This window comes from Antennarius striatus, chromosome 11, assembly GCF_040054535.1.
Source record: "Antennarius striatus isolate MH-2024 chromosome 11, ASM4005453v1, whole genome shotgun sequence".
Classification (NCBI taxonomy): Eukaryota; Metazoa; Chordata; class Actinopteri; order Lophiiformes; family Antennariidae; genus Antennarius; species Antennarius striatus.
This window is the reverse complement of record NC_090786.1, coordinates 13298822-13321450: the sequence shown is the minus strand read 5'-3', so window position 1 is coordinate 13321450 and position 22629 is coordinate 13298822. Positions and strand designations below refer to the sequence as shown.

Below are 22629 nucleotides of genomic sequence, written 5' to 3'. Positions count from 1 at the left end.
AGGAAACAGTGCAGGAGATTGTCCCACCAACTAGCAAAGTAATATTACAAAACTACTATGCATGCACTGTGCAGTCTTAAAACACAGTGTGTGGTGTTCATAATTGTTAAAGGAGAAACACCATCAGTCAAACTGTTAATGTGAGAGTTTAGAAGCACAAAAAACTTCTGTGAGGATGCACAACTAGCCGATCATAATGTTCAAATACTGCATGATTTTTTGTAAAAGTCAATTTAGAAGCCCTGTACATTACATAGCTGTACAGCTGCGGTATGAGCATATCTCACTGTTTGATTAAAGAAAGATCAGGGTGTAATTACCCACAGATTGGTTTTGAAGTGTTAATAAGGCAAAGTGGGCATAATGACCACCATGCATATCCTAGCACCCAATCATAATAAACCCATTCTGGAATATCAGGAAAACAGAAAAAAACAACAACTGCACACACACACACACACACACACACACACACACAAAACACCATAAAAAAGAATATATTGTTTTGAGTCAATTTGTCTATGCAAGAAAAACTATCTTCTAAAGTCACTAATTTTATGAGAATGGCAGACAATATGAGTACTTCAGTAGATTACAGAGTGATAACTATCTTAGATGCCCCAGGAATTGAAAAAGGGAGGGCAGATAGAGAGAGAGAAAAAAAACAGCGACACACAATAACCACACATAGGAAAGAAAAGACAGAGCCGAGAGAATAATGAGAATGTTCATCCCATGTATAGCTAGCAGAAATAACAGAATTATGAAACAGATTCTTATGTCTACTCAGAATGCTGTTGTCCATCAAAGGCCTTCATTTGAATTCAGATACATGCAGTTTCATGGATAAGCAAAAAACTGGCAGTAGACAGTAGTAAAAGAATAAGAAAACTGAAAAAGACAAGGTGACTTTTAGAAAACACAAGAGAAAAGAGAGGACATTCTCAATTAGGACTGTAGCTTATACTCCAATGTAAAGAATGAAGATGAGCTTACTGTGTAAACAACACAAGTACAGCAGCACTGTTAAACTAGATACGTGTTTTAGGCACGCAAACATCTGTGAGCACACATCAGCTAGTATTGACAAACATTTTTAATTATTTTGGGAAAAGTCTCTTTGTATAATAATCGAAACAGACAAGCCTGGTGTGGTCAGGTGTCACTGACCTCTCGATGGATCCTAATGAACTCCTGGGGGTCACCTTTCGCCCACGGAGGCAGCTCCACATCTCCTAGAGTGGTACCATCCTCTCTACAGCCTAGAATGAAATAGATATGCATTAAATGAAGCTTGCTCAATCACATCAGATCACATCACTGTGTGCCATTATTTAAAGAAAAGGAACTGTTCCCAGAAAGATGATACAGGCAAAAAGCAGAGAAGGCTGACCAATGGTTTTTTTGGGGTTTTTTTCCAAAATGAGTTTTAAATGGTTTCAAAAGTGGATAAGAGAAGATATGGTACCTAAAGGTATCATAATAATATCTTAATAGTTTTAAATATTATTAATTTAAAAAATACACTTCGTAAAAAAAAAGTACTACCTGTTCAGAAACTAATTGTGCTTATTCCTCTGTGCCATTCACATCCACTGTTGCCCAAAAACATTTAAAAACACATCAGCGAGTCAAACTGTCCCATACGTTCTCTCATTATTATGAACATGGGTGCTGTAGAGTTTTATTTTATGCCGTGTTTTAAAATGATCCTCATCATCATTGTTTTCAATTCCAAATACAGCATTATGTTGCTGTAAATAATTATTAAGCTTCCAAATGTGTTTTAAAATAGTCCAACAACTTCATTATCTAGTCTTGTATGAGTAAATAATTGCCAAAAAAGCAATTTCTAGGATTAATTTAATTGCTTTGATTAACCACGCTTGTTGTCTACCAACTGGGTATGAAGACAGCAAGACAGAATGAGATGGACAACACATTGCTTGTTGGTGTGTTTCATGGTAACTTATGACATTAAGGGAAACACAGGAAAATGCTAATCCTTTCACTAAGTAACTAGTTAAAGTGATGTAAAAGGTGAATTTTACAACAAATGTGTCTAATATTGCTAAACTGCTAGTGCTTAATTTAGATACACAGATGGTACTTGTGTCTGACCCATTTGCATGTTGTTGGAGTTGAGCAGGAAGTCAGGCAGGTAGAAGAACTCTGGGATCAGCTCTCGGACATCCCCCATGTTGTCTCTGGAGGCAGACTCCCACTCCTTCTTCACGCTGTAAAACATCCGCTCTGGTATATCAAACCCTCCCTGTGGAGGAAATGAGACACAATACTGTCAGACTGTCAGGTCACTGTTGAACCAAAATATGCAAGAGAAACATTAATGAAAGCAGTAAGTCTGATGCAGTATAATGATTTTATAGTCTTCATTGTATTATGTAAGCAGGAAATATTTGCAACTACAACATATTTCAAGGAAGCTTTTCAGCTTTCTGTGAAATTCTATAATCTGTCATAGAAATCTCCTGAGAGAATATGTAATTTACACTAAAACAATTACCTCAATGAATGAAAATACCATATATATACTTGCAAACCAGGTTACAGATGTAAATCCAGTTATGGATATTACTGCTATACACGCTAGTCACTTCAGAAGACGAAAATGCACAGTAATTCACCAGACTATCATCTTTATTGCTTTATTCTTTATTCTTATTCTATCAAATATGCATGCCTTTTCATTATAATCAATTGGGTGTTGTATTGTAAATTGGTAGCATCTGCAGCTATTTGCTTTGTCCTCTTTTAGATACTTTCTGTAATTATTTACATATATATTGAAATTTCCAGATGATGTGCTTTCAAGCCTTTCAAAATAGAACAGAACGTTTTTGTTGAGCACTCAAGATATCATATGTTGTGGCTATAATATTATAAAATTATAAAATATAAAATTATGTTTAATTTTTTTAAATGACAGTGATTAGTGTTAGTGGGCATCTGGAACACTGGGTTTATGGAGTAGAAGAAAATGATGGTCAGACTATAAAATTAGTATACAGCGCAGTATAATACTGTATACTGTATATATCTAGTAAAGTGTATTATACCTTCATACATTACATCTTCATACATTTATTTTTTCACATTTATTGCTTACTCTGTATAGCATGAGTGTGTTTTTTTGACATGTTGCATGCATGTACTGTATGCGTGCATGGTTCAAGAATTCTGCAGAGTTCAACTCTACAGAGGAGCCTGGTATTTATCTAAAAAGCACCCAGTATTATTCATCAATTTACCTCCTGAGGTGCTGAAGACCTCACCTGAAGTGCCTGAAACGTGTGTGAAAAGGGCTCCATCCTGACGAGGAAGGACGCTACAATCATGGCAGAGGAGTAGTGGGTGCAGTAGTGGCATTGTGCCGACATGTCGCCTACAAAGACAAAACATGCTGAGTAAAAAATATACTGTAGTTTTATTTAGACAGATGAAAAAGAAACAGCAGAACACAAACCTTCCTTCATGATGTTCTGTACTTCTTCATATCTCTTTATGAACATCTCCCTCCTTTTCTCTGTCTGGGCTCCCATTGGCAGAGACAGGTCACGGAAAGTTTCAGGGCTTGACAGATTGAGTGTCTATCAAGAACAAAAATAGATCAAATAGACATTCATTACCTTAGCCCCATATCATTCGAATGTTCAAGCCTTGTGTGCAGTCTCACCTCTGACTGGTAGTCATCTAGAACCCATGGGAAGACTGGATACTGCATCAGGTCATTGTACGTCCTCCCAGCAACGGTGTTCAGATACATCAAGTACTCAAAGTTGCTGATTTCCCCTTTCTTAATGACAGACGAATGAGAAACAATAGTGGAACTGGGTTACTGATAGCCAATAAATATATTAAATGTTTTGCCTAGTGATAGGCTTTACATTTGACATTTTAAATATTATTTAAATTTGATGAATTGAAGTAGATTACCAGTATAGCATGTAATATTACTAGTATATAATTGGCTTTAGTATTTACAGCAGTTAAACATAACATACTGTATACATTAATGAAGTAGATCCAGAAACATGATATATAACTGGATTTCACTATTAGTTTATTTATCAATTTGAAAACAAACAATATTACCACATTGGTGATGTTTAAAGATCAAATCTAACGCCTAACTAAACCAACATAGTTACTGCTGAAACATCACTTTAGCTGAAAGTCTGCAAAATGTATTATCTCACAGGAGTATACCATATAAATTTAGACATTCTGGGTCATTAGATCTTATTTATTATGCCACCAATACTCCACTAAAAAAACATTCTGGATCCCGATGATGATCCTGATTGTACACCATGCAATAGCTCTTCGAAAAATCTCATCAAAACATGTTCAAAATTTTGACAGAACTGAGTGATCATGATAACAAAACATAAACCACTGGTAAATACATCTTCTTTCTTGGTGATAATGACAGATCAAGAAGAAGAAGAAGAAGAAGAAGTACACTTTATTAATCCCCGGAGGGAAATTACACAGTCACTCAGGTATATTTTTATATGGTCTTTGTGTTAGTTTTTTAACGGCAGTCAGTGTATACACAGGCCCCGTGAAACACAGCACACAGGGGGGCCTGTAAGCATGCAGTTAGCGTTAGTACACACATCAAACATCACACATAGGGAGGCAGAGTGACGGGCAGCGGCTTCAGGAACGCGCCCCAATTGAGCAGCTTGTAGGGGGGACGGTGCCTTGCTCAGGGGCACCTCGGCAGTGGCTGGGAGGTGAGCTGACACCTCCCACCGTCAGCTCACACTCCCTCCGAGGATGTCCTGGCGGGAGCGGGATTCGATCCGCCGATGGTTGGGGCGATCTGTCTACAGGACATCTGCTCTACCGCTGAGCCACTGCCGGGAATACTTATCTGCACTATAAGGACATTTACGGATACCTTCTGTTCTGTACTCACACACTTAAACTTGAGGATAGTTTCAAATGACAGAATTAAACTTGCCGTGGAGTATTTTCACACTGTGATATTAACAGCTTTATTTAAAATAATGTGAGCATCTTTTGAACTGCTGTGCAGGCACAAACATCTTTAAGTAAACAAACATGTTGAAGTTCCATGTGTACTGCATTACCTGCCATTTAACAAGGGATGCTTTTTCAACCACAGGAGCCTTCCTAAAACACAATAAAGAAAACAAACAGCTTGAATATGCATCAGAGGCTGATGACTGATCCTTACCAATACAAAGTGTTTCTGCTTTCTCTGTTCCCTGGCAACCATTGTTGGAATAAAACACAGAGGCAGAGTGTTGTAGAGGCTGAGAGGAGGTGAGTGAGTGAAACTTGTGCGAACAAAGGTGGAGAAGCAGTTATGGGAATGAGGTGAGCTACAGTAGGTTGGATAAAGAGGGAGCAGGCATGTGGAGGAGGTGACAGATGGAGCCATCTGTTAGTGGTGAGGACATAAACTTTGTTACACTCCGTTACTTGACTGACTAGATCAATACAGTAAAGTGAGCTGTTTAAAAAAGCAAGTACTGTAATATATTTTCTTGTTAGAGATAGAGGTACACAAGTTAATAATTACCAGTTAAATAAGAATATCTTTCTTTCAAATTTATGTCAAGGAATAACATTATACTGTATTAAGGAACTCTTACATATATCTAATGTAGGATTTCTTTCTTCATAGCGCACTGTTTTTTTTACCACCAGTGAATGCTAGTGCGTTTTCAAAAAGTGTCGTAAGTGATCCAAGTACACAAACAAATGCTCACAGTTGCTCTTTAGCAAATTGTGCAATAAAAATACCAACAACTTACAAGAACAAGTAAAAGCTCGAACTAAAACATGAAGGATCAACTAAATGTCAGTGTTGCTGAACAATTCATTAGTATTTCACTCATGGAACACCTTTCTAAACTAGTTTAATCTAAATTAGGAAAGCATTAAACTGCTCCTGAAATCTCTTTTCCCTCTGTGGCCAGTATAACACGGCAATAAAGTCCTGGAGCTAAACACCACAGTTGCTAAGTAACGCAGTTAAACAAGAGAAACGTTGACTTTCTCAGTTTGGTGTAGGGATCCTAGGGTCTGATCTTTCGTCCTGACTTCAGTGCCACATTTTGTAAAATAAAACAAAAAGGTATTGTTATTGGTATTGCAGCATCTACATGATGACCAAATTGAAAATGGAGGTTTAAGGTGTTCTATGATCTCCGTTACAGTGGATTATATGTTTTGCTATGCAGGTGAAAGGCTGGCAGCTGAATGGTTGGTTCACAGTAAATTAAGTGACTGGTATGAGTCTAAACCTGGAGACAATTTTGCATTAACTGGAGGAAAAAGCGCAAATTCTGGTGAGTATGTATCCTCAGGTCCTGCATGAAGAGGTAAATACAAGCTTTAAACAAGAACACATCAAACCCACTGGGGTTAAGAGACCAAGAGGCTGCAGACTGCATTCAATTTCTAACATCAATAACTCCTGACCAAATTATTTTGTAAAGCTACACTAAATCAATCATTGCATTTGGCCCAGTATGTGTTATCTAATTGCCAGCAATAATTTCATGCAATAGTTTTCTATAGGAGGTTATAATAGGAACAAGCACCAGTGGATAACCTCTCTCATCCTGAGGATGATGAATGAGGCGAGAGAGGGCCTTGGGGTGTAACATAGACACAAACAGACACACACCTTGCTCTTTTAGACAGGGAGGGGTGAAGAGCGAAGCCCTCATCACACTCTCAACACTCCCTAACTATCATTTATCAAAGTCCTGATTTGACTCCTCGTGCTTGTGGATAAGTGTTGTAGTATGGTGAAGTCATGTCTGCCAATGCATGTCTCACATGCATGCACTCATGCATGTGAGACAGGAATACATACACACACACACACACACACACACACACACACACACATACACACACACACACACACACACACACACACATGCATGCAGTCCTTTTCTGAAAAAAGCCAAACAGCTCAATCAGTTGAATGCTGAGGGAGCATCAGCACTCATTTGTTTTTGCTGTATTACCCAGTGTCGCCTCACTCCTATTGTTCCCCAGCATTAGCCTTAATTAGAGAGTCATGCTCTTAAATACCCCCATGGGCAACACTGGTGAGCGCGCATGGATGCAGACACAACACTGTGACACACACACACACACACACACACACACACACACACACACACACACACACACACACACACACACACACACACACACACACACACACACGCACACAACCCACTATCATACTTCAGAGAGCATGATTTCCCTGCTGCCCCAGGCCATACAAAAGCCCTTGTATCTGAATAAATCACATCAGCCTTGTGCACATACTTGCATGTAAAAATACAGCACATTTATTTGCTATAGTACTGTGTGTTGGTGTAGATTAGATAAATTATTGTAAATCAGCCTCTTGGGGGCAACTATCATTAAAAAGAGGCTGAGCTGAAATTTATTCAGTAACTCTGTGTGTTGCAGTACCATGGCCAAAGGGAAAGAAGCCAAAGGGACAAAAGTGACTCTCAAGATCGCCAGAAAGGCAATACGGATGATGCCGAATGGACAACATAGACTCACTCTTAGCAACATGGGTATTACCGTCTTCCCAAAGTGTCTCCTCAAACTGACTAATGTGGACGAGTTGGACCTAAGTCGCAATCTGATAGAAAAACTTCCAGAGAGTATTGGGAACTTTTCGTCACTCCAATGGGTCGATCTCCACAGCAACAGGCTGGAGTCTGTACCGGAGTCCATCGGCAAACTGGTGGGGCTGACTCACCTAAATCTCTCGAACAACCGCCTAACCTCTGCAGGATTACCGTCCACACTGGGTTCTCTCACCCGCCTGAAGAGTTTCAATTTAGGGTTGAACCAGCTGGACACACTGCCCCTCACCTTAAATGGTCTTGAAAGCCTTCAAGAGTTGGGCCTGTTTGATAACTGCTTCACCAAGGTACCAGAGTTTGTGACAAGCCTACGCAACCTCACAAAGGTGAACATGAAACGAAACTGGCTATCATATTCTCAGGATGATGGAAATGGCATGATGAAGAAAAAATCAGAATCAAAGGAAGAAGTGTACCTGGTCCATGAGAGCAATCTGTGTGGGACATGCCTTAAGAGGTGTAAAGAGCAGGGGGAGAGGTTTACAAAAGGAGGAGGGAGTGTTATGATAGAGGACAAAAGGATGAAGACCTATTCAGGACTGATGGTGCCAAACTCAGTGGCTAGAGTTCATCAAGATGTGTGGAGAATAAGGCCTTACTAGTACAGCAGGGGTCATAGTCCACATAGCCCCGAAAAAAGACTACTTACATTGTCAATATCACTGTGCATCAAGTAGATATTGTTAATTCATTCCAATTCTTATTTTAATGTCAGTTGACTAAATAAAATGTGTGATAACATTTTTCTGTTTCCAAAAAGTGGTATTCGATGACTATGACTGACTGTTGACACTTACCTGGCATTAGCAATGATCTCGGCCGCCGCTCTGCCTTTTAATGCAGACACCACTGAGCACAATCTGCAGGGAGAGGAGAATGAATAAGTGCTGAAAATATAAAAACCGGGTACAATTCCAGTGCACGTTGTACCTCTTGAACGCAGAGACATGATCTCTATTCACAAACACCAAGAAGGCTGAATGTCCGTTTTTCATGAAGATCTCGATAGCATTATCCTGTGAGTTAGAGGCATAATGTTTGATGATGAAGCTGGAAACAGTTATATCTATGTCAAACCTTAACTTAACGATCTGTTTGTTTTTCTCATATGAACAAATGATGTAAAACCACTGCAAAAGCAGTTAAAATGTACTCAGATAAACTTGAACATGTAATGTAACTCTTTTCCAGCTAAATCCTGTGCAGTTATAAAACGTTTGTTACACACATGTTTATTAAAAAAAAATCTAGGTTTGCATTTGGACATCTAACCTCCAAAAGAAAGCGTATGAAGCGAGCCTCCTTTATATCCTCATACAGCCAGCGTTTGCACCTGGCTGGTGGTAGGTCTGTGCTCATCATGTTGGAAATAAAGGGATCCTTCACACTAGAGGAATAAAGGGACACAGAGGATGACAGGTGAATGATTTAGACGGCAGAAAAGCTAACTACGCACATAATGTTTTCCGATCCAACAGCACACTGCCGTACCTGCTAGGGTGGTGTGTCCTACAACAAACATCTCCAGCAGGACTGAGAGTGAAACCCTCACACAGGAGTAGGCTCTTCTTCCCAAACAGCAGCACCCCCTCTGTGACTTTGAGCCCACTCACAATCACGACACACATCTTAGCATTTACCTACAGAGGGTTACAAAGAGAGATACATTAAACCCCAAGAGAGAGGCACATTTCCCTCCCAGGACATGACATGGCAGCAACACCGTCTCTTCAGGCTTTACTTGATTGATCATTTTAATCACATTTTTAATCATTATTAAAAAGACACAGTTGAACACTTCATTATGAGACCTGATTGATTAGGAGGCTCAGCCCCTTTTTCAGGGTTGTGATTGTGTGTTTCATCAAGTGCCAAGGTGGACCCACAATACTGCTTTCAGCACCGGCTGTAGCTAATGCTAACTGCATTGAGATAATGCGTAGCTAATTCTATCGTCTCCCCTCATTTCACAGTGAGTGTGTGCACCTGGCTTTCTCTGTGTGTTGGCACCTCTGCAGGTCCTCTGGGAGACAGCACCCAAAAACCATATGGGGCCCCAACACACCCGCAGGCCCCTTGCAATTTATACTAATCAAATCAGACTCCCTGCCCCCAGACATGAAGTCACACACTTGGTGCAGGAGGAGGCCCTGCCTGGCCATTATTAGGAGAATTAATCACTGCCACACACACAAAAGGAAACCTGCTAAGTGATCAGAACCTCTTGTCTGAATGAAAACATAGTGGCACGTGATGATGGATGATGTCACCTGTCATCTGGAAGGCAAAGAGGAGCGAGTCTCAGCCACATGGTTTAGAATTATTACATTGCGCTTTATCATAGTACGACCGTATTTTATGTTTCCTCCAGAGAACACAAACTAACATCGGGCCCACTGACCCTGGCAAAAACTGGATTTCAGAAAAAAACTTACATTTATTGTTATCAAAGATTAAATACATAACAATAAATTTGTTTCCTTATCTCCTTACTGTGCTCTGGACAGACATGCGTTATCAGTCTGTGGGTGATTTAGCTGATGATGGGAAGAAGGAGAGAAAAGGAGGACTTTTATTGACTGAGAGCCTAATGTCAGTCCATTGATTTCTCCCCATACACATTACTGTCATAATCACACTATTGGTGCTGGCAAGCTAATTATGAGTGGGTCTCCCTTTGTGTGTTACTCGTGTGTGTGTGTGTGTGTGTGTGTGTGTGTGTGTGTGTGTGTGCGTGCATGCGTGCGTGTGTGTGTGCATGTGTGTGTGTGCGCACGTGCGTGCCTGTGCATTTTTCAGAGTTAATGACTGTGTTCATCTGACAGGAAGCTCAGCAGGGCTCACACACTGAACACTGCAAGGCAACAGGACACACTTGCACACATCACACACTTACTAAGCAGATGTAAGACAGCTTGCATCACCACCTACTGTTTTTATTAATACTTCTGTCAGAAACATTAAAAGCCGCGGCTGGTTGCCGGAGCGAGGAGAGTCCCTGTCAACATGTGCCGTGGTTTCTAACTCACTAGAAGAATGAGGAGAGCTGAGCTGGGCCTCAACATTAAAACATTACACTAATGAGGAAAGATGAAATTCTGATAGCAGCACTGGGCTACTGGAATCCCTTAGTCTACATCAGATAATTATGATTGTGAATATTAGCAGGGTGAATAGTTACGCTTCTGTTTAAGCCTGTGGTTTGCAGCCGGGCATACAAACACACCCTCCAGTGCTACAGTACCGTACCTCCTCTGCAAGGTGCAGCTGCTGCAGGATGATGCGTATGTCAGGACAGTCTTTTGTGTGGGAGCAAGGTTCAGGGGTGAAGGGGTCGGTAGGCCCCTCGGCGACGGAGGGCGTCTCATTCAGAACAGGGAAGAAAGTCAGATGGTCGCAATCTTGTCCTTCCTCCTCTTCAACTACTTTAGCTTCTGCTCCAGCTTCACACAGGACCTTGGCATCTGCTATGAAGGAAACTAGTGATCCCACTGAGCTTACATTCAACACCCACATCTTGATAAAAGATTTTAAAAACTCAAAAGGAAACGCTTCCTGTCTCACCCTCTGCTCCACTTTTGTTCTCATCTGTCGTGTCAGCTGCTAAACTCAAACACAACATTCCTCGCACCTGTTATTATCAGAATGACACAGCTGAAAGTAGTGTTGGACACTGTGAAGGATCATACAACACAGATTATTCTAAATCTGAAAGGACAAACCCGTTTGGTTCGTCTCAGAGCCTTTCTGCGGATGCGTGATCTGGTCCGGTTGGGTCCTTCGGCAGCATCTTGTTCCCAGTCTTGACTAATCAGCACCCCAGGACCAGGACCGAACACGGCCCTCTCCCTCAGCAGCTCAGCCTCTATGTTCAGCCACTTGGAGCACACTTGTTCCCACTCAGTGGCTTGTAACTGGCACAGAGAAGCATGGCAAGAACAAGGGAATACATGAGACAGACATTAACATGATTACAGATCTGACTTTAGTATTTTGATAACATTTTTATAACATTTATGTACTTATAACATCTTTGTCAAACCTGCAAGTGTTTTGTCTTCATATTCTCAAACATGCCATAGCCTCTCTGCTGATGTGACTCCATGTAGGACAGGAACTCCTACAGAGAAATAAAAATAACGTGATGTGTGCAAATGAAAAGTGCAGGCGGCAAAATCGTTCTTCCTCTGGTTCATATTGTACACCCACAACACACATCATGTTCACAGAGGTTGTATATTCATAATGGTATTGTTGTTTCCTCATGCAATTACAATGCATTCATACAATTACATCTGTTCCAAATTGCATTCACTGGGCAAAATAAGCTAGTGGCTAGAATCTTACAATAACCCTGTCAGGAAATGTAATCATTTGTTGGTGTGATCTAATTAACATAAACATTAATATCACTGAGCCACGCCACAGTCAAGGGAAAGGTAAGTGTGCTTTTATTGTGTGAGTGAGTGTGTATACGTCGATTAAAAGAGAAAAGAAAATAGAACACATGGAAAAACCCAAAACAGAGCTGTACCAACACTGCAGGATGCTCGTGTTCAGCAGACTCACTGGGATCATATTCTGACTGTTAACTGCTTCATTAAGCCCATCATCACAGCAGTGCTCGCTGAGAGACTAGTGAAACAACATGTGTCCATTCTCACAGCTGACCCAGGAAAGCCATTTAATTGACTGAATGAACATGCAGTAAGTCTTTATATCGAGTCTTATTTACAGATGCTAATTCTGTATTTTGCGGTATAACCCTATGAATGTAATAATTGATTCCGAGCGCAACAAAAATTGTCCTGCAATTCAACAGATGCAAAAATTCAAGATTTCAGAATAAAAGAAAAACACGAGTAAAAGTTAACAATAAACTTTGATAAGCTCTCTGGAGAATGAAAACTATTTCTCTAAATGTCTGACTGACTCTCCAAACTGTGCAGCGAAGAGAAAGAAAGGAGTAATTTGAGGGGAGATTATAGAAATATTACAGACACAAAAAAAAGAGGGTAATAATGAAGTTTGCGAACCAGAGCAATGTTGTCACAGATAAACAGCAAGTCGGCATCATCATCCCCTAATTTCATTCCTTCATTTGGACAAACATAAGTAATATATAGCATTAATTACCCTATTTAGCAGATAGGAACCTCGCTGGCTTCTTAAATGCAGCATTAAATACATAACTCATCTCTTCCCTCTGCAATTAACATCAGAACATCACACTCATTTCCATTTTAATGACTTCCCAACAATACGCCACCTTTGATGATAAGGCAACATAATGTCAACTTCATTCTGGGCAGGCAGTGAATGCGTAATGAACTTAACGTGATCATTAGTGCTGTTAATTATCTTTCTAATATGAGGACATAGATATGATTATGGAAACTGCATTCGGTGATGAAATAAATCTCCAGAAGGATTGCACTGAAGCTTGACTGAGGATACAGTCTGCCTATCAGTCTCTTTATTCTCATTCATTACCTACAGTCGGCTTTAAAACTACTCTGTGGAAGAAAAGTAGATATCTGCCCAGTAATCTGTAGAAATACATTACTATGGATCCAAATGCTGAAATGAGACTTCCCACAAGCTCATGACTTGCCAACCAAAGGTCATCAGTTGATGATCCAGAAATTAATTAATGACTCACTTGTCTCTGGCTGACCACTACTGATCATTTCAACATCAATTTTATGAAGACACGCTGCATACCGCTACCTACTCAGAGCGAAGTGGTGCAACACACAGCAGAGAGGGAGAAAGCAAACATTCTCACTTCTCTGCCTCTCAGACTGAAAAACAATTCATCACCCTCTCTGATAGCCTGTCAAAGAGTGATATGATAAAGAATAACATCAAATGAATAATGTTTTCATCAGATTGGTACCTCTATAATTGCCAACCCGATTTCTGTCGGCAAAGAGATGTGAACAAACAAGAACGTACACACACTTTGTGGGGGTGAGACAGACACACAGACGCGGTAATTTCATGCCTGTGTGCCTGAGTAATATGTCCCCACTCCCTGCTCCAGATGGCTCGACGTCTTAACCGTTGTGGGGGAACTAATGATGTGAGCCACGTGTTTCGGGGGTAAAAACAACAATAAACGCGTCTTTAACCTTCAGCAGGAAACAATGTGTTGTAGCGAGTGTTCCCATGGATAGGCCTAACAGATATCAATTACTAGGCCCACTCAGGGGCAATCAGCTGTGATAATCCAAATCCATTTAAAGAAATAATCAAACACCCCCACAGGGCTGGATGGCCCACAGCACAAACACAGGAGTGACTTTGGGATGAGTGTTTGGGCACGGAAGGTCTGGGAAAAGGTAACAACCCCTCACTCATCAAACAGGACGTCATCACAGACTTCTCCAAGTTCTGCCACTTGTAAAACAGCTGAACATGAGGGAGCGTTTTTACCTCCACTGTTACTGACTCTTTGCCAGATTTACCCAAAGCTGAGCGGACAGCACTGCTGATCACGTTAAACGTCGTGGAGCTGCTGGCCACCTTGTTCTTCTGAGAGTCTTGGAAGAAAATAAAAATACAATTTTACACGTGAGAACCTGTGACATTCAGACATCCTCTCAGTTTGTGAGTAAAGTAAGAGCTAACCTGTGTATAGCAGCCAGGTTTTGTGTGCAATTTCTTCCCAAAGGGGGGTGATGTCAGTCATGCTGACAGGCTTCGTCTTCCCTGTTCGACTTGCTGACAATTCAATCTTATATGTTTCTTCAAGTGTGTGTTGCCTCTCTGTCAGGACCCTAGACCAGCAGGACTCTGCTAAGGATACTAGTTCTCTGTCATCTGGAACACATGAACACATTTTTGTTCTGAACTCTCCAGTGATCCAGGAAATTTCCCCAGAATTGACAAATGCACAAAAAGATCATACTATTGTGGTGAATATAAATAAACCTCCACACACTGGGCCTCATACCTGTGGTAACGACTGCTCCATCAGTGAGGGGTGGAGAATGTTTGGATTTGGGAAACACATGGGATGGAGCTTTCTTGTTGTATACTTTTTGTGCTACACATCCAAAACCTTCAGGGTAGCTACGGAAAAAAAAAAACGTGCAATTGGATGTCAGTGAACCCTCATGTGTGAACTACCTGTTAGCGTGTGTGTGGGTGTGTGTGTGTGTATACATGTATATATACTGTATATATATATATATATATATATATGCACACATATATATATATATACATACACACACACACACACACACACACACACACATATATATATATGTGGTTTTTGGTTCTGCCATTACCTGCCAGATTGTATCAGTGACAGACAATGAAGAAGACATGTGACGAAGTTCACGTTTGAGTTGTACGTTGCCATGACAACATCCCAACGGTCCATGAAAGTCTGTAATGCCCCAATGATCCCTTCTCTTTCTTCTTGGGAACGTCGTGGTTGAGACAAGAAATAAAGTATGACTTTATTGATGCAGGAGTAGAGGGCCAACACGGCCCTCTCCCTGTGAGTTTGGCCTTTCTCCAGTGCCTAGAAGAACACATCAGTCTGCTGTCAGTTAGCCATTTACTTATTTAAGGTCAATATTAGCGAGCTGTGCATTAATTTGCTTTAATTAGAATGAGATTAATAACTGATTGTGATTGAATTAAAACAACAAGTTAAATAAAATTTTTAGTTTGCAGGCTTACAAATTTCAAAAGTTGTGATATTTCTGTTGCAAACAAATTTCTATTTAACGTAGTAAAGTGCACATATAGTACTGCACTCTATGTACAAGTCTCTCCAGGCTTTTGTCTCACCACCAAAATCTGATCTGCAAGGAAGTTGAGCAAACCCTCAGAGTCTCCCAAGAATGTTCCGCTGTAAAGGTTGTGCTGCAAGCTCTTACTGAAGAGCACCACATTCTCCATCATCATGCTTATCTGACCTTCAGGTCTTTCATCCTGGCAGTCTGAGTGAGAAAATAGCAACAGAACACAATAAAACGAAGGACCTTCTTTTTCAAGCATGTGGTGGTCAGACCTGTTGGAGCTGTGTGTAAAGTAGTCATTGTGATTCTACCTTGTGAACTTAGATGAGTGCTGTTTTCCACCCCATGGCTGAGCATGTGAATGATGTCCATGATGAAATCCAGCAGTTCAGTTTGGAAACTCTGTCTCTGTCCCAAGGATGCAGCCTCTGGACAAAACTGTGTTATTTAAGCAAAATTTCAGTTTTAAAAAACATGACATTTTGATCTGAGATGGATTTTTTTGGTCTATTATTCTTGATATTCTAATGTTTCAAAGGTAGGTGTTGAGGTGGTGTGTGTGGATGTTGGTATGGCATAACTATCTTAAAATAAATTCATAGAAAGCTAGTGGAGAATGATATTAGCAGCACATTGGCTTCACCTCATTTAGAAACTGAGCAAAGAGTGGCACCTTCTGGAGAAATGAGAGTTTTGCAATAGCATTTATGTGGAATGCACAATACTGTATTTTATACATATGTTGCAAACCTGTTGTAACTGAATGTGACATGTGAACTAAAAAAAGTGCAGTAAAGAATTAATTATGCTGTGTGTGTGTGTGTGTGTGTGTGTGTGTGTGTGTGTGTGTGTGTGTGTGTGTGTGTGTGTGTGTGTGTGTGTGTGTGTGTGTGTGTGTGTGTGTGTGTGTGTGTGTGTGTGTGTGCATGTGTGAGTGTGTGCGTGTGTACTGACCTCCAGCAGCACAATGAGGGGATGTGTGCTGGTGTTGGCAGACACATTAAGAAGACTGTCCATTAGCAGAATACGGATAAAATCACACACTGGCTTTCGTTTTGACTGACCCCTGAAGCAAGGCTCTATCTCTCCCTGAAAAATGCAGACAAACAAGTGTCCGTGACCGACGGAGATGGAAAATGTTTAAGTTTCATAAACTCTGAGTAACAAACCTCTGAACTGTCCAGAGGGAACACAACTCCGGCAAGAGCATTGAGAAATTCTGTTGATGCCCATAGTGGGTCTCTTGGACGGAGGTTATGGAGTAGACAAAGGAACTGCATCACACTTGCTGGGACTTGAAATTCCCATGATGCATCAGTATCTGACAAGTGCTTTGGTGGATGCTGTGAAAAACAATTTATACAAGGTAGTCAGAGACTGCAACATCCCGCAAAGGGTAGGTCAGGGTACCCTGAAAGTAGTACCTGACAAGTGCATAGCTTTGGGTAGGTCAAAGCTATGCACTAGTTTTGACCATAGATCAAAACTAGTGCATAGGTAGATCAAAGCACTAGCTTTGATCTATGGTTTTACTCACACTGGTCTCCCTCTTCTTTCTATCTTATCCGGTTCCTGAGTGTACAAAAGTTGAAATTTGACCTTGACCTAGTTTTCTGAAGGTCAAGGTCATCATCACATTTTCACCCCCTTTGCTGCCCCAGTAATGTGCTTTTTATTTCATCTTTCTCTCTGCAACGGTTGCGAAGATATTTGGTTGACTAACAAACAATGGACGAACACCTCAACACTGACAATTACAAGACATCACCGCTTTGAAGCGGGATGTAACAAGGCAGTCACAGACTGCAACATCCCACGACACCCCTGAATTCAACATTTTACGCTGACCTACTTGCATTGGTCAAAGATCAAAGCTGGTGTTCTGACCTACTTTCATAAATCAAAGTTAGTGCTTTGATCTTTGGTCTTACTCACACTGGGCTTCTCCCTCGTCTTTCTATCTTATCCGGTTCCTGAGTGAACAAATTTGGAATTTGACCTTGATCTAGTTTTCTCAAGGTCAAGGTTATCATCTCATTTTCATCCCCTTTGCTGCCCAAGTAATGTGCTTTTTGTTTCACCTGTCTATCTGCAACGGTTGCAAATATATTTGGTGGACTAACAGACGGACGGACGTCGGATGGACGAACGGACGGACGGATGGACAAACACATGGACACTGACAATTACAATACATCACCGCTTTGAAGTGGGACGTAATGATTTGATAGTGTGCTATCAAATTATTACATCCCGCTTCAAAGTATGTCATATAGAGACCTCACTTGAGTAATGATGACTTTGAGTAATTCCAGCATTATTGTAGCAGCTTCAACACATAGCTGCTCAGAAGGAGCATCCGCTTGGCTGTCAATCAATGATTGTAGGGCTTCATCCAAATGTACCTGTAGATTGCATGTAATATATATACAATATATACAGCATTTTTAGAATTCATCATGACCGACATGAAGAGGAAGGTTCACAAAAAAATAGAAATAAATAAAAAATACTCACCTTCCCCTCGACTGTGTGAATGAACTTCTTGCCCAATAGCAGAGCAGCCAATGCTTCATACACCTCAGGCAGGTAAAAATGTCTTTTTAGCATCCCATGCAGGACATCAAAGCCTGGACACGTGGTGCTGATGCACTCATAAGACCAGCAATGAGCTCGAAGGTTGTCTGGGAAAGTGATAAATCGAAATAATTTGATAATCAAAAAAAACTTTAGAATACTGACTTACATCTGCAATAAATCTGTATTTTCATACTATAGTAAAAAATTGCTCAAGCTAACATTACAATAAGTTTCCAATAAAAAAGCACAGGTCAAAATGTAATCAGTTCCTAAATTCACTGTTAAAAATGTTAAAACTATGTGTACCCATGACAGTAAAAGGCTCATCCATTCTGTCTATAAATGTTACAGGGAGCACCCCCTCTCTGAAGCTGGTCTGCATGCTGGGGCTTGACAGGAAGTGTGTAAGCAGGACAAGACCCAGTTTCAAGGTCAAGGGATGAAGGTGGGGCTGAAGGAAGAGCAGGAACCAGTCATTGCCCAGGACATTGAACATGGCCTTCTGCTGACTAGTGAAGGATCAGAATACAAAGCATTATGTCAGTTCATGTTTCTGCATTGACATATTAAAGCATGAAATGCTGTGGAAATATGATATTGTTCTACATCTGTTTTAAAGATCATTGATGCTACTTACTCTTTTATAGGAGGGCTGTCTGAGCTGAGGGTGTCACAAAGACAGATTAACAACTGGTTGCGGATCCAGATGAGGTTAGCTGGATCAGAACTCTCAGCTGCAGCAGAATGACGACATGTCTAAGTCAGTGCTGGTAGAATCTTGTATCCCTGTGATGTAATACATACTAAATACAGCATTGTATGTGTGGTTGTGTGTTCTACGATGTACCTGGTATCTCAAATGAAAGATTGCTGTTACATATGTTGTTGCCTTCATTCGAGGTACTAGGGAAAGGGAGTGTGTAGACCAAGAACAGCCCAAGTCTGACCAAACACAAGGGACATATTTTTAACACAATGATAAAGCCTGAACTAAGCTGATTTTAAAATTTTTAATATGTCAGACAGACAGTACCTGCTGATGTTTTGAGGGGTGAAATGAGCTTTTAGAAGGGATGTGATGACATCAGAAATGGCCTTAACCTTTTTAAAGGTTATGGGAAGATCAGAAAGCTTGAATAGAAGCTTTGGTAGAAGGACAGTGTGCAGGACTTCTGCATACCCATCATCATTGCTAAGGGTAACAGAGGAACCATATCGATCATAAACTGTTTGTGAAGAAGACTCTAGTAATTCATTTATATGCACTCATGTTCTTTTCTTCTCTGATTTTTTTCTGTTAAACAGCCCAATGACTATTTCAGTTACAAAGTTCTGCAATATTGACAGGACACTGTAGCTATCACAAGCTAAAATGTTAGATAAATAACTTCATCAACAATAAGGTGAATTAAAATTTACAGCACAGTCTTGTTTGGACCACTGCAGATAAATTGAGAGTATTACCTTGAGAAATTCAGGATTTCGCAAAAGTTCATCAGGACTGACAGATCCAGATTATCTGATGTTTTCTGCCACACCTGAAAAAACATGACAATCATGATGGAGCAACAAACCTCAGCAATGAGCTACGAGAAAACAGACACCATTTTAAGAGGCATTAAATAAAAAGAACTGCACTTATAGAAAGTTCCTTGAAGACAACCTCTCATCCAAGAGGTTTCTTCAGTTCAGAACTTGATAAGCATGACCTAGATGAACGAGAACCTTCACGGAAAGGTACCATCTTCTTTAAAACCACGCAAAAAAAAGCAGTTTCCAACCAATTAAAATTCTTACCAAAATAATTCATCAGAGATAATGGGTGTGACTCTATTTTGCTTTACCAGTAATTTCTGTTTTGGGTTCCTGTATGCAACTACTTTGTCAGATTTCAAGTAAATCTGAAAAATTCATAAAAAATAAATGAAATAATATAATAATAATACATTTTATTTAAAGGTGCCTTTCTTGACACTCAAGGACACTGTACAGAATTACACAAATATGCTTTATTGGCACTTGGAGCTTCTTTTTCATTGAGAAATTCACCAACTGAAGTGTTTCTTGTCCCTCCATGTCAAGAAATACGGTGTTTTGAGAGATCTTTTGCAAAAACAGACAGACAAACATGACCTGCCCATCTCCAAAGTTAATTAAAAAATGCTCCGAAAAAACTGGAAAGGACCCATTCCCAGTATCTCCTAAAAAGAGTCGAGTATTTACCTCCAGGTCACATAGCAAGGCCTGGAAAGCAGGTATATTCTGTTGGCAACCAGTCCCAGAGATCACATCCACTGAACTCGAGAGATGAGTAACCAGCTGAAAGGTTCTGTGGCTGATCAGACTGCTCTTCATCTTCAGCAGGAAAGCTAGCAGCTTTAAGTAGAGAGCAGGTCACAGCAGTAAGAGAGTAAATATTTCTGGAACATAACGTTCAGCTTCTCATCGCTGTCTGACAGACCTTATATCCATTGATGTGGTTCATTTCTTGCTGCATGGCAGGGTTGGTCTCCAGCACACAGAAAAGTACTTTTACAGCTGCATACAGGGAACTGTCGTCTTGTGCCATTGCAACTAGACTGAGGGCGACTGCAGGCCCACCAATGTACAGGAAAGCTTTAGAGGCATGTCTGGGAGTGAATGTACGCACACCTAGAAAGGAGAGCCAACACACTCATCAAATGTGTCTAAGAATCAACAAAAATGTACCGTAAGGACTGTAACATAATATGAAATCTACCATAATGTCCAACTAGTGCTGCTCCGATGGTGCGAGCTGTGCCACTTAGGTGCTGACTGATGTTTCGAGCCAGAAACACAGGAGTGGACTGATCCCGAGAAGTTATCCCCATCTGCAAAAGACAGACAATGATTGATAATCTGTATCCAAACAAACACTGAGCTTCATCCTGAACTCACCTTACCTCTTTAGCAATCAGCCTGCAGTCCACCTCATTGTAATCCTCTCTGATTTGTGCGACAGTTGTTGAAGTGAAAATTGCTGGGTTGATGCCGAATGAGATCCTCTCCTCCTGAACCAGTCTTACAGGGAGAGCGTCAGGATCTGGATCAACAACAGTGAGGCAAAACCAAGCAGATACATTTAAAATGGTCATTGTGTTGTGTCACCATGAATATCTGAGAAAATATTGTGTCAATATATTAAATTGAAAATCTAAAGCAATTACTGGCCTGGTAGATAATAAAGATAAATTGTTAAAATAAACCGCATTTTCTGATTATTAATATGCTTAAAACAAAACATTGAACAATCAAAAGTTATTCCCATCACATTTAAAACCAATGTCATGACATTATCTGATCATATTTCCAATAAACCACTGCATAATGCATTAACTGATTGAGTCATGTGCTCTAATCCACTTGTTTGAAGTAAACAAAATACCTAGTGTGCATGCCTACTTTTTTTTTTTTTTTTCCAAATTGCGCAACTGCTTGTGACTCACCTGTGCAGTGCAGAGCCAGGAAGTTGCCAACATAAGCAGTGCCTTGTGTGTATATCACGCCCACAGCCTCAGGGCTTAGAGGCTCTTCAAACAGGTAAGTCGGACCCACTCGCCAGACTAGAGCAGCACGATGCTTCCAGAGAGCTGGTGTTCCTATCAGTCCGTACACATCAATCACAGCTGTGGGGTCCATGGAGACATTGTCTCCAGGGAATGGCTGAACATACCTCATCTGACAGAAAAAGCAAGAGCAGTGATGAATAAATACATGAGTGCAACATCAAACCAAGAATAAGTTCAGACAACAGTCTCCTGTAATACTTTTCCTGTCCCAACTGCCTTGCCATTGATGTAGGCTGAGGCTAGACAGCTCTTCTTCAAGTCTTTGGCTATGACCACAACCAAATGGTGCCATTGACCTGGGACCAGCACGCTGGAGCAGCGGAACCTCAGAGATGTAGGCAATGGAGTCGGAGTGCAAACTTCTGGCTCCAGCATATCTGTCAAAAAGACATAAAAGACAACATTCAGTGAGTCTCTGCTGTATGAAAGGACAATGTGCATTCCCAGGTTTAACTCTAGATAACAAAAAGCTGACTTTCGTGAACCTTTGAAAAGAAGCTTGAAAGATATTTAAAAAACACTTTTGTTTCCTTGGGATTCTTACCTGAGTATGTGAATGCTTCCTCCTCCATAGAGATGATCAAACAGCCATCACAAGATGAAAATGCAATAGACATGCAGACGTAATGTTGTTCATTCCGGGACATGTGGCGAACCACCGACAGTAAACGGATTGGGTGGGAATCACAGGCCGAGCTGAACCTGATGATCTGGAACCAGCATGAAAATGAGAGACCTGCTGCAGGGGGGAAACCCCGGCAGTCTGAAAGAAGAGAGAAAAATAAGATGCTCTATTCAGACTTCTTCATATCAGAGAACGTTTAAACTCATTGCTTACCTCCTCCAATTCCACCTGTTGAGATCGAATCTGAAGTAACTCCTTTCACTGTAGCCAGAGAGGGAAGGAAGAGACAGCTGCAAAGAAATAAATAATAAATGAGTAATTACATTAAATTTCAATTACGTACCATAGTGTTTCATGCATAGACCAGGAGCATCAAACATATTTTTATCTAG

The 22629-nt window shown here is 40.6% G+C and overlaps 2 protein-coding genes across 6 annotated transcripts in view; one reads left to right on the top strand and one right to left on the bottom strand.

The window, feature by feature from the left end:
* Positions 1 to 22629, bottom strand: part of wdfy4 (WDFY family member 4) — a 40052-nt gene that overhangs the window by 5522 nt on the left and 11901 nt on the right. The window contains exons 19-56 of one of the 4 annotated variants that reach the window (XM_068326956.1): positions 22451 to 22527; positions 22157 to 22375; positions 21811 to 21989; positions 21490 to 21721; positions 20947 to 21086; positions 20763 to 20874; positions 20484 to 20674; positions 20246 to 20398; positions 19487 to 19560; positions 19056 to 19214; positions 18870 to 18964; positions 18660 to 18756; positions 18329 to 18531; positions 17960 to 18126; positions 17728 to 17847; positions 16612 to 16785; positions 16397 to 16531; positions 15754 to 15880; positions 15492 to 15643; positions 14981 to 15219; positions 14641 to 14759; positions 14316 to 14507; positions 14121 to 14227; positions 11725 to 11802; positions 11405 to 11596; positions 11247 to 11313; positions 10932 to 11149; positions 9174 to 9322; positions 8955 to 9069; positions 8613 to 8698; positions 8480 to 8542; positions 5121 to 5163; positions 3695 to 3814; positions 3485 to 3608; positions 3294 to 3403; positions 2122 to 2272; positions 1171 to 1262; positions 3 to 441 (exon numbers count right to left, since the gene is read on the bottom strand). In XM_068326956.1, coding sequence (XP_068183057.1) covers positions 382 to 441; positions 1171 to 1262; positions 2122 to 2272; positions 3294 to 3403; positions 3485 to 3608; positions 3695 to 3814; positions 5121 to 5163; positions 8480 to 8542; positions 8613 to 8698; positions 8955 to 9069; positions 9174 to 9322; positions 10932 to 11149; positions 11247 to 11313; positions 11405 to 11596; positions 11725 to 11802; positions 14121 to 14227; positions 14316 to 14507; positions 14641 to 14759; positions 14981 to 15219; positions 15492 to 15643; positions 15754 to 15880; positions 16397 to 16531; positions 16612 to 16785; positions 17728 to 17847; positions 17960 to 18126; positions 18329 to 18531; positions 18660 to 18756; positions 18870 to 18964; positions 19056 to 19214; positions 19487 to 19560; positions 20246 to 20398; positions 20484 to 20674; positions 20763 to 20874; positions 20947 to 21086; positions 21490 to 21721; positions 21811 to 21989; positions 22157 to 22375; positions 22451 to 22527 — 5131 coding nt within the window. In that variant the 3' untranslated portion in view covers positions 3 to 381. Of the gene's footprint in view, positions 1 to 2; positions 442 to 1170; positions 1263 to 2121; positions 2273 to 3293; positions 3404 to 3484; positions 3609 to 3694; positions 3815 to 5120; positions 5164 to 8479; positions 8543 to 8612; positions 8699 to 8954; positions 9070 to 9173; positions 9323 to 10931; positions 11150 to 11246; positions 11314 to 11404; positions 11597 to 11724; positions 11803 to 14120; positions 14228 to 14315; positions 14508 to 14640; positions 14760 to 14980; positions 15220 to 15491; positions 15644 to 15753; positions 15881 to 16396; positions 16532 to 16611; positions 16786 to 17727; positions 17848 to 17959; positions 18127 to 18328; positions 18532 to 18659; positions 18757 to 18869; positions 18965 to 19055; positions 19215 to 19486; positions 19561 to 20245; positions 20399 to 20483; positions 20675 to 20762; positions 20875 to 20946; positions 21087 to 21489; positions 21722 to 21810; positions 21990 to 22156; positions 22376 to 22450; positions 22528 to 22629 lie in introns of those variants that run through there. The other 3 variants (XM_068326957.1, XM_068326954.1, XM_068326955.1) reach the window with 3 other exon arrangements.
* lrrc18a (leucine rich repeat containing 18a) lies at positions 5173 to 8470 on the top strand. 2 transcript variants are annotated; one of them, XM_068326958.1, is made up of 3 exons: positions 5173 to 5443; positions 6240 to 6347; positions 7495 to 8470. In XM_068326958.1, the coding sequence occupies exon 3, from the start codon at positions 7499 to 7501 to the stop codon at positions 8282 to 8284; it is 786 nt and encodes a 261-aa protein (XP_068183059.1). In that variant the 5' UTR covers positions 5173 to 5443; positions 6240 to 6347; positions 7495 to 7498; the 3' UTR covers positions 8285 to 8470. The 2 variants fall into 2 exon arrangements, with proteins under 2 accessions (XP_068183059.1, XP_068183060.1); XM_068326959.1 differs by lacking the exon at positions 6240 to 6347.

Excerpts from the sequence above, each read along its gene's own strand:
- lrrc18a (XM_068326959.1), top strand. The coding sequence starts at position 7,499 with ATGGCCAAAGGGAAAGAAGCCAAAGGGACAAAAGTGACTCTCAAGATC.